Source organism: Lytechinus variegatus, chromosome 3 (assembly GCF_018143015.1).
Source record: "Lytechinus variegatus isolate NC3 chromosome 3, Lvar_3.0, whole genome shotgun sequence".
NCBI classification, from domain to species: domain Eukaryota; kingdom Metazoa; phylum Echinodermata; class Echinoidea; order Temnopleuroida; family Toxopneustidae; genus Lytechinus; species Lytechinus variegatus.
In genome coordinates, this window is record NC_054742.1 from 13475091 (window position 1) to 13493112 (window position 18022).

Below are 18022 nucleotides of genomic sequence, written 5' to 3' on the forward strand. Positions count from 1 at the left end.
AGGAAAAACTAAACATGTTTCACTTTCATCATTTAAAAAAAAATATTTTGTTTATAACAAGTGGAATGCCTCTGGCGGTCTCACCTGCATCACACGATTCAATATAGCAGCAGTGCTGACTTTGACAACTACTATAACTCGCACAAGATGTTCAGTGATACTTGGTTACTCTTATGTCCCTGTTTTATGAACTAGACCAATACACTTACAGAGATAAATGTATGATGGTAATTCAACAAATACTCCCAACATGGCCAAAGTTCATTAACTTTACCTGACCTTTGACCTTGATCACATGACCGGAAACTTACACAGGATGTTCAGTGATACTTGATTACTCTTATGTCCAGGTTTCATGATACAGACCCATAAAATTTCAAAGTTAAGATGGTAATTCAACAGATACCCCTATTATGGCCAAAGTTCATTGACCTTTGACCTTAGTCATGTGACCCGAAGTGTGCACAGGATGTTCAGTGATACTTGATTACTCTTATGTCCAAGTTTTATGAATTAGACCAATAAAATTTAATGATGGTAATTCAACAAATACCCCCATTTGGCCAAAGATCATTGACCCTAAATGACCTTTTACCTTATTCTTGTGACCTGAAACTTGCTCAGGATGTTCAGTGATACTTGATTACTATTATGTTCAATTTTCATGAACTGGGTCCATACATTTTCTAAATTATGATGACATTTCAAAAACTTAACCTTTGGTTAAGACTTTGATTTCCCCAACATGGTCCAAGTTCATTGACCCTAAAATGACCTTTGACCTTGGTCATGTGACATGAAACTCAGGCAGGATGTTCAGCAATACTTGATTAACCTTATGGCCAAGTTTCATGAACTAGGTCCATGTACTTACAAAGTTATGCTGTCATTTCAAAAACTTAACCTTTGGTTAAGATTTGGTGTTGACGCCGCCACCGCCACCGTCGGAAAAGCGGCGCCTATAGTCTCACTCTGCTATGCAGGTGAGACAAAATTCATCAATTGTGAAAACATCTCTCCTGATTGCCAACAAGTATGAATTGATATGATTCCCACAGAATAATAAAAGTTACATGAAGCAGGGTATGTCATAGGGAGAATATTTCTGTATGAAGAAGGGGGTATGCAATGTAGTGATGCTAATTTTAAATGGGTTATGAAATTTCAAGAACATTCTTAATTAACTGATATGCCCACTTCCCCTTAATCAACTGCTATGCCAAAGAGCATGAGGCAATGAAGCATGGAATTTGTATAAAAGACTTCTTGGTTTAATTCTTTGTCAATAAACAATATACACAGTTCCTTTTGTACGACATTTATCCTCTTCACCGTTGTCAATCATTAATCCAAGTTATCAAAAGTATGCCCCATACTTTCTTGCTAAATTTGAACAAAGTATTTAAATAGATCATTTATGCAAAATAGCCCTGACATATCTAAGAATATATACAAAATACATTCTACTTATTAGATATAAATCACTTGTCATAATACTTTCATATGGTGTGTTTTTATTTTAAAGAACTTATGGGCCACAGCAAAATATTGTAAATTTCACATCAATATGAACTATTTTTTCTTTCCCTGGTTCTTTCAAGTAACAATCTATTTCGAAGGTAAACAAAATGGTTACAAAGGGAATGAAATGGGGTGAATATTCATTAACACTTAGTGATACTCATAGACACTTAATAACAAAGAATGATACATTAAAAAAGATATACATGAATGATATTATTCTGGGTTAGTATTCAAAGTTAAACACAGATAGCACATTGTTTTTATTTCGCAATGAACGGAGAGATATTATTTGAAGCAAATCCTTCAAAAAATATTAAGCATTGGCGCAAATGCAAGAGCAGTCACTTTTAATTTTTATGAAACTTATTTATTGCTTATCCGATATTGTTTAAATATTCTGTCATTTATCTGCTTCTCCCATTTTTTTTTACTCTTTTTTATTTAATTTCCATTTCCATTTGGGTACGATACCTATTTAACCATGTACCATGACAATCAGAACATCTTAACTATCAGAATCAAGCACAGTAGTAAGAATGCACAGATTCATTGTTCAATAATACCTTTATCAATAATGGCTTTTAACAAACCATGGGCAGTGTATTAATACTGCTCTTTATACCATTATGTCAAAATTCAATGCAAAACAATGTAACATCAAGCATTTTACAGGATATCATATGTATAAATCACTTGTTAAAAGCATCCTATAATAAAGATCAAAGTATTTTTGATTCATTATAGACCAATCAGAATTTGATATACTAAGGATTTGATCCATAACTTATGTATCAAAACTCTTGGGAATATCAAAAGAAGAATAATGTTCACTTTTGACATGCCAGCAAGAAGAATTGCAGTTGATTCAGATTCATTTTGTGTCCATTCCAGTTCATACTTAAAAAATTAACTAAGACATACAGTCAACTCCATAAGTTGACTATCTGTAGTGATGGTGAACCAATTCTGTAGATCAGAATGTGCAAGATATGTGGTTTTTACCTTCTGTAAATTGAATTTGAATTTCTCCAAAATAGTCATGAGAAATTCAACTTAGGCAGAGCTAACTGTAGAATGTATATTTCTTATGCATTACAGCAGAGGTGACTCGCCTCAGATGTTATATTTTATCAGGTATTTGTATTGAAGATTCTCATTCCATGTACGGTACAGTTTATTCTTGTTTCTTCAGAACCTGATTCTTTCAAAAGATCCATTCCCATCTTCAATCAAATGCACTACATGTAACTCACAAAATTACATACAAGATCCATTTGTTTTGTAGTAAGTTGTAAATCTCAAGACATAGAGCTTCAGTGATGTCAAAAAATAGGCCTATCCTTTGGTGGTTTGACTTTTGCAAGATTTCTCCTCCTTATTCCTCTGTAAAAATAATAATAAAAAAATCTTAATATAATGATCATGTGACCTAAGACGTGTGCAAAACAATTATTCATTCTTCATTACCCTTATATCTACGTTTCATGAACTACATGAAGATCCATAATTTTTTTAGGTTCTGATGCCAATTCAACAAATACCCCCAACACGGCCAGTTCATTGACCTTAAATGATTTTGAACTTGGTCATGTGACCTGAAACACGCAAGAGATATTCAGGGATACATGGTTACTCTTATGTCTATGTTTCATGAGCTGGATCTACATGTATAAACTTTGTAAGTTATGACAATTCCACAAATTCCCAAAACATTATCAAAGTTTATTGAACCTAAATGACCTTTGACCTTGGTCATGTGACCTGAAACTCGATATTTTTAATAAGAAATAATAATAAAAAAACATTATTGTACAGCTTATCACAAAACATGTCTCCATCTGTAGAGATGGAAGGATATTTGGTACATGTGCTAACTACAAACTTATTTATTGGATTAATTTCACCATATTCACAAAGCTAATTTCCTCATAAGAAAATACATCAGGATCTGAACTAAAAAAAAAAATTGTATTGCTTACAACTACTAACTTTTGATCTTTCTTAGTAAGAATGATTTTAGTAGTGTCTCATCAGTATCTTTGAACAGGAAATAAGGGTTCTTTTTAACATGAAGACAAAGAAATCAATATTTGCATCTGATTTTGTTCAAGATTTATGACAGACTTGCAGTGATGCTACATGTAAGTTATACAACTGATTGCACGATTCTATTTTACTTGGTCTGGAAATGCAAATTACAAAATTTTAGTGCATTGGATAAGGTCAATAGGTGATAGCGGATTTTTATGAAATATCAGCTAAGCACTTGCATTAGCTATTCATACTGACTTGATCATTTCATGTCACTGACATTTTAAAAAGTTGTAAAAAGTGAGACCGTACAGCTCAATGCAATTTCGAGTTTTTGCAAAACCTAAAATGACTTCATTAAAATGTACACTTACAATGGATACCATCTGTGTTTGGTGGTATAAAACATATCACTCAGCTCCTCAATCGATGGGCCTTGACGTTCTTTATCCCAGCTCTTTGATTTGAATTTCACTCGTAACATACCCTCAGCAGATTCCTGATATAATAGAATAAGATTTTATGATTTATTTTATCACAACATGTCTACCCCACCAAAAAGATTATCTGAATAAAAAGCAAAAAATCTTACAAGCATAACACTGAAAATTTCATCAAAATAGGATTGAAAGATACAAAAGTTATGACATTTTAAAGATTCACTTAATTTCACAAAACAATTTTATGCACATCCTGATTGGTATGCAAATGACGCGACTGATGACATCACCCACTTACTATTTCTATTTTATTTTTATATGATATATAAAATATTTCATCCCCCATCTCCCAATATTGTCAAGTAAAACAAAATTCTATTCCTCCTTGAATATGTGGAATTAACTCTCTCATTTGCATATCACTGAGTTTTTTTTAACAAATGGAGCACTTCTGGCAGTCTCACCTGCATTACGCGATTTAATATAGCAGCAGTGCTGACTTTGAAAACTACTATGAAATAATTCACAAAAAACACCATTCATATGATGATACAATACTATGTTAATTGACCCTAAATGATGTTTGATCTTGATCATGTGACCTAAGACTTGTCAGTGATACTTGATTTTCCATATGACTATGTCCACATTTCATAAACTACATGTATATCTACATGTATAAACTTTGAAAGTTATGAGTTGAATTTAATAACTACCTCTAACATGGTCCAAGTTCACTGACCCCAAATGACCTTTGACCTTGGTCATGTGACCTGAAACTCGGGCAGGATGTTCAATAATACTTGATTAACCTTATGTCCACGTTTCATGAACTAAGTCCATATACTTTTTTAAGTTATGATGACATTTCAAAAACTTGATCTTGGTTAAGATTTTAATGTTGACGCTGGCGCAGTCGGAAAAGCGGCGCCTATAGTTGTCTCACCTGCATGGCAGAGCGAGACTCTCGCTCTGCCATGCAGGTGAGACAAAAAAGAAACAGAAGTTTAAAAACTTGAAATGGTCATAACTTTCTTAAAATTACATCCGATTTTGATGAAATTTTAAGCCTAATGCTTGATATTGATTCAAATCAAGTTTTCCTGGGATAGATTTGAACTTTATTTTCATTCATTTGTTAATCTCCATTTAAAAGCAAAATTCAGTATGCCATAGCAGCTTTGTTTCAAATTATGATATCTATATTTTGATGTTAATAGATGCTCCGAAATGTTATCTTTGAAATGCCATCTAAAAAAATAGATTTTGTTTATGCTTGAGTGAACACGGGATGATTTTGTCGGGGATTCAAAAAGAGGCTTGCGCCAAAATGGCAGAAATGAGAAATTTGATGATCAGACTTCTTGCTAATCAGCAAGCTTCCTCTTAACCTTTTCATTATCTTTGCCATGATTTTCGAATTATGCTGTCAAATTTTATTTACAAATGTATTTATTGCATAATAAATAAATGCCTAAATAAGCATTAAAGGGAAAGTTCACCCTGACAAAAAGTTTATTGTAAAAATAGCAGAAAAAATAATAAAAAATATTGCCGAATGTTTGAGAAAAATTCATCAAATAATTAAAAAATTATTAGAAATTCAATTATTTGATTTGTGACGTCATATGCGAGCAGCATTCCTACACAGCGAATGGTAAAAAATCAATGAAATGTCATTTTCTCAGAAAATTTAAAATGGTTTTCACTGTAACTTTTTTATATCAATAGACAAAATCATTTCACACCCGATCATGAAAAGAAAACAAAATTAAGTCATCAGGAACCATACAAAATTTGAAATTCATACATTTTATATTACATAACACATGGGGCAGCTGCTCGTTTATGACGTCACAAATCCAAAATTTTGAACTCTAATAACTTTCTTACTCTTTAACGGATTTTCCTCAAACCTTCAATATTTTTTACTATTTTTTCTGCTATTTTTACAACAAAGTTTTCTTCAGGGTGAACTTCCCCTTTAATAATTTACAACTCAAAATTTCAAAATTCTGTGTACAAGTTCAGTGAACCTCATGAAGCTCTACCAGATGGAAAAACAAATCAAAATCAGTCAACAAATAAAGAAGCATTTTATGTGAATTTTAAAAAATATGCAAAATTTCACATAAATTAGCATATCAATTGGTGTAGTCAAAATGTTAAAATTCTGTGTAGAAGTTTGTGAAACTCATGAAGCTCTGAAGCAAAAAAAATCAAAATCGGTCAAGAAATAAAGAAGCATTTTTGTGAATTTTGAAAATGCGCATAAATTAGCATATTTAATGAGTTTCAAAATTCAGTGTAGTAGTTTTGATTCCCCCACCTAGTGCTATCATATAAAGCAAACAGAATTGAAATCGGCCTTGAAGTGACGAAGAAGTATTTAGAAATGAAGTCAACAAATGAATTATGATATTATAATTAAATATTATAATTAATATAAGTGGCATTTTGTGTGATGAATTAATATAGCACTATTTAGCATAATTTTCTAGTCAAATATCAAAATTCTGTGTAGAAGTTTGGTGAACCTCATGAAGCCTTACCAGATAGAAGCAAATAATTAAAATCGGTCAAGAAATAAAGAAGAAGCATTTTGGGAGGGTATTTTGAAAAATGTGCATAAATTAGCATATTTAATGAGTTTCAAAATTTTGAGTATGTTTTGAATCGCCGGAATTGAAATGACAAAGAAGAAGCATTTTGAAATAGTGGACGGACAAACAGACAACGGACGCTAAGCCATGGCATGTTCAAGCTCATCTCACCCTTTGGGCGATTCCACACTAGAACTTCAAAAATATCATAAATTTCAACATGCTTTCAATAAGTCATAAGTAGTGTAATATTTTACTATGATACCTAAATTTTATGAAAATTATGAGTTTTAACCAAAAGTGAAGACAGATATAGTTTTAATTGGGGGGAACAATGGAACTTTAAATTTTCAATAATTTTCCTAATTGAATAGTTAAGTACAAACACAGCCTGCAACAATTATTTGCAATGCAAGAGAAGATTGAAAATATTGCAGGTCAATAGAATGATATATCATTGATGGTTCCAAATAATATCTACAACATTTTCATAATCCATAATAGGGGCAGCCCTGATTTTTCCGAACCTATTTTTGGCAATGTCCCGTACGACACATGACAATGCAAAAGTTTTTCCTACAATTTTATTTTTGATGATGCAATTTCATAAAATCAGTTTCTCTTTGTTTGACCCATGGGTGATCGATTTATCCCATAAGGATCTAAATACTGCCCTTCATTTTTCAATTATTGTCCTATCAAAAGTTGTCCTGTACGACACACGCTGTGTCGTACGGGACATGTCCCGTACGACTCACAATATAATAATGCATTTAATTGCAGGATTTGGATTCAGAAACCATAAAGAGTAGGCATATTTAAATTCATTTAATTGATTTAACATAAAGTGAACTGAAATAGTACTTTGTTTATCTACATAGAACATGATATAGGTGATTCTAAACATTTTATTTGATTTCATGTAGGCTTATTCTTTTGTGAATCCCTTCAGCTAAACTGGTGATTTTCACTGATCAGAGCAGGTTAATTTCTTTTCATTGAGCATGAAAAGAAAACTTTTATAATTATTTCAACCTAGCCTGGAAGATGACTTCCTCTTGCATGCTAATGTGGAATTATTATAAGGTGTAACAAAAAATACATATCAATCACCATGATCATCTATTTGGACTTCCCTTGATAATCACTATCTTTTATATACAGTATTGAAACTCCTTACTTTTTTAAAGTTGTAAAAAAAATCTGGAAAATAAGACAAACCATATGGTTTCATGAAATGCAGATGGGTTTGAAAAAGTAGAACGGCATTTCTTTAGAAAAAAAATTGTGGAATTACAAGTGACAGTTGTGACATATATCATGTAGATATACATTTTATATAAAAAATTATAACATTTTAGCCCCATAATTTACACAAAGTTTCATTCATTCATTGTTTAAATAGTGTTTGGAAATCATCAATTAATTCCCTAAAATATAACTTCACACAAAACCTCAAGTTTTTTCAGCTCGTAAAATGATGTGAACACTTGTACATTTTCCATCATGTAAAAAATTATAACATATTGCTCCCAAATGTATATATTGAGGTTACTTAATTATATTGTCCTGAATGACTACTTATTAAAAGATTTTTCATAAAAAAGAAGAATTTAGGGGCAATGCTCCTTCTGATTGATAAAAAGTTCATTTTTTTATTCAGGCTGCCCAGTACAACACACAAGTGCCTGTACAATACACAAGTGTCCCGTACGACACACAAGTGTCCCGTACGACACAGAAGTGTCCTGTACAACACACAATTGTCCCGTACGACACTTTATTTTGTTTATGATATATTGACAGAAATATTCAGCTAATAGCGGTTTCTAACCTAATGAATGTCTTAGTTTGATAGGATTATCATTATCATCAGCCAAATAATGTGATTGAAGAAGTCAAAGTGACATAAAGAAAGTTTGGCTTCAATTTAGAGATGTCCCGTACGACACATTTTGAATGTCCCGTACGCCACAATGTTCTCGAAAATTATTATTTGCTTTATTTATTCATGAATGTTTATTTTGGTTTCTTTTATAAATGTGTTTGTTCTTGGGTAATTGAGTGTCAATTTGAGTTCAGTTTCTATGAAATTTATCTGCCCAACTCACAGACTTTTGAGTACAAACATGAGGTTTCTAAAAAAGCCACTTTTTCTGCGTCCGTACGACACATTACTATTTAAATCTGTATTATACAGTATGTGAATTCAAGTCATGTTAAGTCTTGGTTTTTCTAACACTCTGGTAGTACTTGATGATAACCTATAGTTACTGGAATATTTTTTGTTTTTTCTTGTCAAAAACTGTCAAATGTTCTCTAAATGTCTCGTACGACACGTATGGAATCACCCCTTTGGGCTGGATGAGCTAAGAAGTACAATGAAAATATTAAAAAATGGAAATATGAGTAACTTGTTTCAATAAAAGACAAATATACATAAGTATTTTAGTAGATCATGACTCATGACTCTGCCATTAATTTGTAAAACCATTAATAGATCATTTCATAGTGGTCTACAATATCTTTAAAATAATGAAATTGATGAAGGGGAAATAATATATCTAAATAATAAATAATCCTCACGACAGGGTACCGGGGGGGGGGGGGGGGGGTGAAGATAGCAAAGGCAGAAATAAAAACGCAGGACTAATAAAAAATAAAAAAAGACACCACACTCACCTCAGGTCTTGATGGATCTGGTCTTGGTATAGGCTTTTAATGATGTAAGGAAAGAGTAAATATCAGTAACTTAATGAAGCTTATGTAATTTTACTACTACTACTACTACTACTAGGACTATATGTAACAATTATGAACATTATTTATGCAGAAATAAAGAAATGAGAGCAAGTTAAATAGCTTGAAAAAGGGAAGAACATGACCTCATCATTTGAACTTTTGACCCCATTATCCTCATGAACAAACATGTGTATTGACCAAAGATCATTTGTGACCAAGTGTAAACACAACTGGTGCAGAAAAAAAGAAATTTAAGCAATTTCAACAAAACCATGACCAGTACCTGAAGGTCTGTGAAAGAAAAAGAAAATTTTTAATAAAGATGTTCAAGTATAGTTCCTGGTGAACATCTATTCTAATATTTGAGCCAGTTACATTTAGTTAAAACAACAAATACAAATACAGATTTAAGGGTTATTTATTTCTATATTGAAATTCAATAGTCAAACTTCTAACAATAAAAAATGTTGATGTATTGTTAATACCTTGGTATGTTCATATGGAAAGCTTTCTGCAGGATGATAGCAGATGATCATATCCTTATTCTCTGATTCAACTATGATAGGCTCTGATGGTCTAAAAAAACAAAAGTATCAATGTCTCTTTGATCAATTAAAAAAAAATGTATCACTGCACTCAGTCTCGCCCATAGTACATGATTCAATGTCACTCTTGTACTCAAGCTTCACAGAATATAACAACAGTGTTGCTAAGCGGCGAGCACATAATACGCCCGCCTGTAATGGGAATGGAGTTATTGGTCAAGCAAGAAAAGTGGAGGGTGATGTGATGACTTCACCTTTGACCTTTTGACCTCAAATTCCTGAAATCCATGCCAGTATCATACACACCAAATTATCTGAGCCTCGGTTACGTTAACTTAAGTTATCGCAAGGACTTTAGAAGGGTAAGGTGAAAACATGTCACTGTGACCGTGACCATGACCTTTGACCTTTCGACGTCAAAATGTATAGGCTTCCTGGGATCCATGCTAGTACCATAAACACCAAATTATATGAGTATTGGACAGACAGACAGACGGACACCAAGCATGATACCATAATGCGCCCCGACCCGGGACAGATATGAATAATTTTTCAAAATTAGAGAAAAAAAAACCCTACAACATTGATGACATTTGATTTTACTTTAAATAGATGAAGTAGGGCCTATTCGCTTAATATAATTTGCCATTCAATAACTATCTCATAAAAATTTCATTTTAATCTGATTAAATACTTTTAAAATAATGAACAAAATACATATTTTATCAGTAATATGACCTGACATGTTCTTTGACCTTGACCCAGTGACCTATCAATATACTTTGAATTACTATTACTTATTACTACTTATTTGAGGTCTTAGATATGCTGCAGCATATGACATCTCAGTGTTCCATGACCATGATGCAAACTGACAACCATTTTATTTTATATCCAACTTTAGCTAAAAATTCAAAATCGTAACCTTTGGTTAAGCTTTTAAAGTCGATACCAGTTTACTAACACCCAAATGACCTTGGCATAGTGACCTGAAATTATACTCATCAACTTTCTAATACTTGATAATCCTAATAATCAAGTTTTAGGGAATGGGGACTAAAACTGTCAAAATTGTCTTGAAAAGTTATTAACTATGGTTAAGTCATATTTCATTGGGTGATTTCAAGTACGGTGTTGAAATCTGGTGTTGGTGTTGTGACAACACCAACACCAGCCACAACACCGTACTTGAAATCAGGCTGGTGTTGGGATTGACCTACACAAATATGACGTATTTCCAGCAGTTCGTGTTACTGTTGAATATCGTCTGCAAAACCCTGCGCTGCAGCTGGTGTTGATGATCTACATGCAATTTCCCCATTCACCAACACCAACCCCCAGGGTTTGGGAAAATCATGATTTCAAGTTCGGTGCTGGTGTTGGCAATCTCAAGCTTGTGAACAGGCAGCGAAACATCCCCGTAAAATCTGCTTTTACAGTTAAGATGAGTTCAAATTATTTGAGCTTTAAATATTTTGATGAAGAATAATGTTCACTCTTTCGAGTTCTTGAATTAATTAAAGCATTTGTATTCTGTACGATGAGAATTTAATGCATTTCTCTCCGATTTCATTTTGGTCGTTGAAACTTCTCACGTGAAGTTGAGATGATTTAGCAACGCAATGCAGAGGCGTGATGTCATGTGCTATCGATAAACGCAACGGGTATCGTTCCTCTGAACTCAGCTCGGTGTTGGAGCTCGGTTTAGCGGACTTTTTATGCTCTCAACACCAACACTGAACACCGTACTTGAAATCACTCATTGTCGCTGAATGATTACCCCCTCAAAAAAAAATCTATAAATTGTTGGTTACCAAGATTTCCTTACAGATGGAAATACATGTAATTATTTGTATCAATTGATGTCATTAAGTTTTTTTTTTAGATCTATACTTCTTTCCAATCAATATCAAGATTTAGTCTGGCCAAGGGCATGCAAAAAATACAAAAAAAAAAAGAGAGGATAGCTCATCAATAGATACACTGAGATTGAATTTTGGGACAAAAAGGTTCGACAATTTTCAATCCTCAGCCTGATCACTTTGTCATTGACGGACATTTAACAAATTCTGAAAGTTTAAAGACTGTACTTTGGTGTGATCTACCTACACACTAACAATATTTGAAATCTGTCAAATATTTTTAAAATTATCATACCGAAACAAATTAGGGGAATAGACGGACTGACCTTGCAACATTTAATGCCCCCTTCAGACTTGGTCAGAGGCATGAAAATACTTGTGTGAGGGGGTGTGTTGGGGGAGGGGCTATATTTATGAATTACAATACCATTTATTAGATGTATGTAATAAAATATCTCCCCAAACTGATAAAACACAATTACAAAATAATTGATTGAGATATCCCCTACATATACCATTGGGCAATTCCATAAAATAATCAACCGTTTTGTACAGCCGATCCCCATCATCAGTGACGATATTCCAATTCAACTTTCGCATATGAATATCTATTGATCTGGATTTTATACATTCACGCTTTAGGTCTTATGCTTGTGAGATAGCTCAGCATGTTTTTGTTTAAATTTATTGCTCCAGCAGAACGTAATTGAATTTTCTTTCTGTCATGGACGGACAAATTTGCATGTGGTATGACCATTCATCAGGGTTCCCAGCTTTTCAAGAAAACAAAATTCCCTGATTTTTCCCTGATAACTATTTCAACCCATTCACAGTTTTTCATGTTTTCTAAGTTGTTGCAGTGAATTAAAAAAATCACTAAAAAAACTCCACCATAACCAGTCATTCAATGGATGTTGTCTTGATATGCAACAAAATATAACTCTGACTGACTACCGTGCTTTCAACTTTTGTGCTGATCAAAATTCCCTGATTCTTTTTCCTCATTTGAGGCATTTTTCCCTGATTTTAAGTACTTTTCATCATATTCCCTGATTTTTCCATGACTGGAAAAAAGTAAAATAATTTTCCCTGATTTCCCTGATGGGCTGGGCCTGATTCATGGACAAATGTTTCCAAATATTTTTTTTGTATTTAACTGGTGTTTCATCGATAACAAACCTCAAGGCAAAAAGATTGTCAAAATAGGACCAAATCAATATTTCTCAAAAGCATCCAACTGTGACTGCAATGTTCAACACCCCTTTTCGAAAGTGCGTAATTCTAGAGGCTTTCTAGATCTTACAGAATAAACAAATATTAATTTTAGCAACCTCAGATATCAATGAAATATCCGGCAGTGATTACATCATAAGAATATGAAAATTAATTTTTTTTGCCCCATGCTCACTTTAACCGATCAGGCTCTCCTTACCTTTTAATTTTGGTACTTTTCCATCGACTCCATGTTCCTGCAGAAAACAACAAATTAAACAAGGCATAAGCGATGTTATGTCTCGCCCACTTGTAAAAGTAACTAGAAATATTGTGATATGCGAGGGCACGTAACAGAATTGTATCAAAAGTGCATTGTAAAATAACTGGGATGGAATAACATTTGTCATGAGAGTCTTGCATGTACACTTTAATTTTGACCTCAAAATGACCTTTGACCTTACCATACATGTATGACCTCTGACTGCAGAATAGCATGCAGGTCCCCTAAGTACTTCTACCATCCAAGTTTGGTGGAAAAGTGACTTACAGTTGTGGAGTTATGTGTCATAAGAGTCTTGCACGTAAACTTTAACGTTGACCTGAAAATGACCATTGACTATGACATTACTTTATGACCTCCAACTGCAGCATTACATGCAGGTCCCCGAAGTACATCTACCATCCAAGTTTGGTTGAAAAGTGACTGGTTGCTGAGTTATGTGTCATAATGTATGTGACAGACAGATGGCGGTGGGTGAGACAAAAAGTAATGTATCCAAGGGATAAGTGAACTAAAAAGAAAAGCACATTACCACTAGGTGAAATATTTAACAAGCTTTATTCCACAAAAGTTGATAATTTTCAACAAGGAATAAGCGATGTTGTGTCTCGCCCACATACATGTACATGCATAGTGCCAACTTAAAGTGTTCCGATAAAATGCACATTTTCAGATTTTTTTACGATTTGGTGGGTGGCTGTTGGGCAACGTGCAGAGCAGCTAGAGCCGAGTTGGGGAGGTAGGTAAAATACTTGGAAATAAATAATCTGCAAATATTTTCCTCTTGTCCCTTTGGATTATTTAGATAAGAAATTCAAATTCCTTCAATCAGCAATGTTACAAAATGCAGTTTTGAAGAACAATTTATAGACACAAAGTATTTTGTTAAATAATAATTTTTATCTATAAATTGGTCTTCAAAAGCGCAATTCCACAGGTTGGTGGACATGAGCTTAAAAATTCAAATTCAATATTTTCTTGAATTTTTTAATACTTTAAGTCCTTCATGCATGATAGTTTCAGGAACAAGAAAAAAAAAGTTTATTTTCATATGTATACTTTGGAAAAAAAATGGTAAAAAGTTGTGTCTTCCATTCTGTACCAAAATACAAGAAAAATAGTGAAAAATTAAATATGCCTTATTACCATTCTGTTATTGTAACAACATACCATTTTATACATTTCTGAAGTTTAGAAGAGTCAAATTACCTAAAATACACAACAGATTTTCAAGTAAATTTGTAGTACTCATTCAAAAATGAACATTGCAACCTGCTCAGGTGATGTAACGTGAGTAACCCAAAAAACTGACTTTGTTTTCTGAGAGAAAAATTCTTCACAGTTAATTGGTGGGATTTTAAATTCTCTTCCTTCAACAATCTTTGACACAGTGATGACTATCAAAATCATTAGAAAGTACAATTTTTTTAATAAAAATGATGAAGAAAAACTATAACATGAGTAACTTTGTAACGTGAGTAACCATCATGTAACATGAGTAACCAGTAAAAATTATGCAGTTAGGTAACATTTTCTGTGGGATTTTCTGTAACGTTGGCGAAGAACAATATGAAACAAGATGGTTTAATGGTTTTATCAGAGATTACTTTAAAAAAAAATTGACATTCCATCTTAATCCCTTCCCAAAGACCCCAACATTGATGAATTGAAAGAAATGGGGGTTTCTCTTCAATGTTATGATATCCCCCCCATCCCCCTGGGATTTATGCCAGTGATAAGCGACACCTACATACCTGGATGGATTTACATAGGAAATCCGTATTTACAGGGTGAAATTGGTTTGTAAAGCTGAATTTTATTCATCTATTAACCTTTGTACGCCTAATGCACGTTACAGACGCGTGCGTCGGGTAACGTTGGTCAATAACAATAGGAAACAAGATGGCGGCGTAAACATCGGGCAAGTCTCTTCCGTCTTGTCATGATATTTTTCTCATTTTTTGTATGAATTCGTGTTTGAAAATAAAATTGATGGCGCAGAAATGTCAAAAATGAGGTTGCATCCCATGTACATGATTTAGGGCTAGATCTTTTAGAAGTAGAAATCTTGAGGGCGAAAGTTTCAGGTTTTGGCGGCCTACACGCACGTGAATGGATAGGGATACCTGGCTTCATTGAGAGTAACCTTACGTCAGTAAATGATTTTTACTCTCTAGAAGCCGCCTGCCTGGCTAGGTAGGAGAGAACTTATTTTTTGAGGTTCCAGTCTGTGCCCAGATGTCAGAAAAACTGCCACTCGTTAGACCATCATCCATATAATCGTGGTAAGTGCTTGATTTCTGTTTTAATTATTTATTCAGAGAATTATTTTGACCATACTTCACGCTTGTCAGGCGAGTCCTATAGGTACCTTTACTCGGGCTTTAGGCTTTACACGCAAGATCCTGGGCTCCCGCCCACGTAGCGGGCGGGAGTTCCCTGGGTTATGATAAACCATGCAGGCTCACACTAACACACTACTGTCGGTGAATGGGGATTATAGTAAAATGTCAGAAATTGTTAAATAAATCCCCAGAAACGACGGTTATTCCTGTCTAGGACATGACACACGCCACTATGGACACGTCCCACATAGGCCTACTTCAAATGGTGTACGGTAAGTCAAAGTGGTACCGTACCACTGGCACTGCCACAAGTATCCTCATGTCTATATAATAATAAAAGATTTTCAGTTACAATAGTGTTGTATTCCATTTTTTCATAGCTAAATCTTACCCGTCGGAGTTATTTCTGTGTATTTCCTTTGCTGCTCAGCGAGAAATATGCTACAAAATGTACTTCGAAATCGAGAGACAAAATTATTCGATGTCAACCTCACGGCAGCCATCATTGCCTATTGCAAAGCGCAAATATGCAAGCGAGCAGCTAGCGCATAGCTACATGTAGCTAGCAATCTAGTACCTGCAGTGCCGCATGCCATGCCATGCGCCACACATCGTATATCGTATGGACAGCCAAAAGGACCAAAATTAGCAATCTCAAAAATAAAGAAACTCAGAAATAAATGTATCTCAGAAATACATGTAGTCTTTTAGAAATTAATACAGTCTCTCAGACTCTCTCAGATTATCATAAAAATAATCTATTTCTGAGAGTTTCTTTATTTTTGAGTTTGTTCATTTTGGCACAGATTGGCTGCAGCCAAAGGGCCAAAATTAAGCTAAAATAAATCAAACTCTGTTATATATAAGGAGAATTGTAAGAGTAATTACATGCATTCAATTACCTTGATTTACCTTGATGTTGGGCATAAAGTATAACACTTATTTGCCCCTCTTCATCTTCATAGAACTTGTCCTCAGTTTTAAACGTAATGTGCATGTGTGGGTTTGGACGAATTATGAGAATTTTGTTTCTGGGTTGAAACGATTAAACTTGGTTTTCCAGGCCTTCTCTAGATTTGATTTGAATGAATTAATACTGCTACTGTTAACAACCTCTGAAGGTAAGTCATTCCATAGGTTGATTACTCATTGCGAGAAATCCTGTTGTCTTAGTGTTGAATGTGCTCTTAACTTGATTATTTTTCTAGAATGTCCTCTTGTCCGAGGTTGAGTGTCAAGTTTGAAGAAATTTGTACAGTCCAAATCATCTATGCCCTGAATAATCTTAAACGTTTGGATCATATCCGCTCTATTTCTCCTATAGGATAACGTTGGTATAGGTTTAGTTTCTTCAGTCGTTCCATGTAGCTCAAGCTCTTCAGATGAGTTATCTTCTCTTCAAGAATATTCCAGAATGTCCTGGCAGTAAAGCCTTATTAGGCAATATACTTAATGAGATAAAGTAATTTCTGTTATTTGTGCAATTTGCAAACATACACGATAGAGGAGGCTACACATGAGGAATTTTGTTATTTAAGGCAGACAATAGAGCTTCCTCTGCAGTGGAAAAGAACAATAGGCTTAGCCATTTGGTGACATTGTTAATTTCACTGAGGTCATTCAAGAGTCTTCTGGAATTTGACCGCTCCTGAAAGAAGGAGAATGTTCTTTTTAAAGAAAATACCAGAAGCTTCCAAAATTGTGAATACTCGAAGTTTCTAGAATAGTTGAAATTTGTATATATAAGCTGCAGTTTCTTCAAGTACATCATTACATCAGATCAGAACTCAGAGTTTCACGCCAGACTTTCTGTCAGAGCAGACTTTATTTCCACCTGGAATATTGATCTCCTGCGGAATTATTTGCACGCCATCAATTAACTGTTTGTAGTTACTTTGAGAGAGGAATTCTCATTTCTCATCGAGATCATCAACCTGTTTAATGAACACTCTTCAGCCCATGGATGCCTGAAATAATCATCATCAATTAACATCGTCTTCACGGACATTTCAACTTGTTACAGTGGCGTACTATTGTTATTCATCGTGCTTCAACATCGGTTTCATCGTCGCCATCATTGTGAACTTTAATTTACAGAATCTTCGCCAACCAACTGGTATTTTTATTTGGTTGTAGGATTTCACTTCGGATATATTGCACACCTGTCACCTCTAGAGATGTACATGTAAGATCAATATTTATCTATGTTTTGTATTTGGTTAATTATTTCCTGTAATAAAAAAGGGAACTCATATTCCAAATTGTTTAATTGTTATTTGTTGCAGTATCGTAACAACCCTCAGAAATAAATGTAATATTTCAGAAGTGCAATCTTTCACAATTGCTCTGAAATAAGTTATTTTTGTGACAAATTCCTGCAAAAGCTTGCCAATCTGTGATTTTGTTTATTTCCAAGTATTGTTGCGCATAAACTA

The 18022-nt window shown here is 33.9% G+C and overlaps 1 protein-coding gene across 1 annotated transcript; it reads right to left on the reverse strand.

The window, feature by feature from the left end:
• Window positions 1-1249: 1249 nt before the first annotated feature.
• On the reverse strand, window positions 1250-16127 carry LOC121410266 (39S ribosomal protein L42, mitochondrial-like). Its single transcript, XM_041602230.1, has 6 exons — window positions 15979-16127; window positions 13180-13216; window positions 9826-9916; window positions 9281-9313; window positions 3930-4054; window positions 1250-2907 (listed from the first exon to the last, which is right to left on the reverse strand). The coding sequence occupies exons 1-6, from the start codon at window positions 16091-16093 to the stop codon at window positions 2847-2849; spliced, it is 462 nt and encodes a 153-aa protein (XP_041458164.1). The 5' UTR covers window positions 16094-16127; the 3' UTR covers window positions 1250-2846.
• Window positions 16128-18022: the final 1895 nt, after the last annotated feature.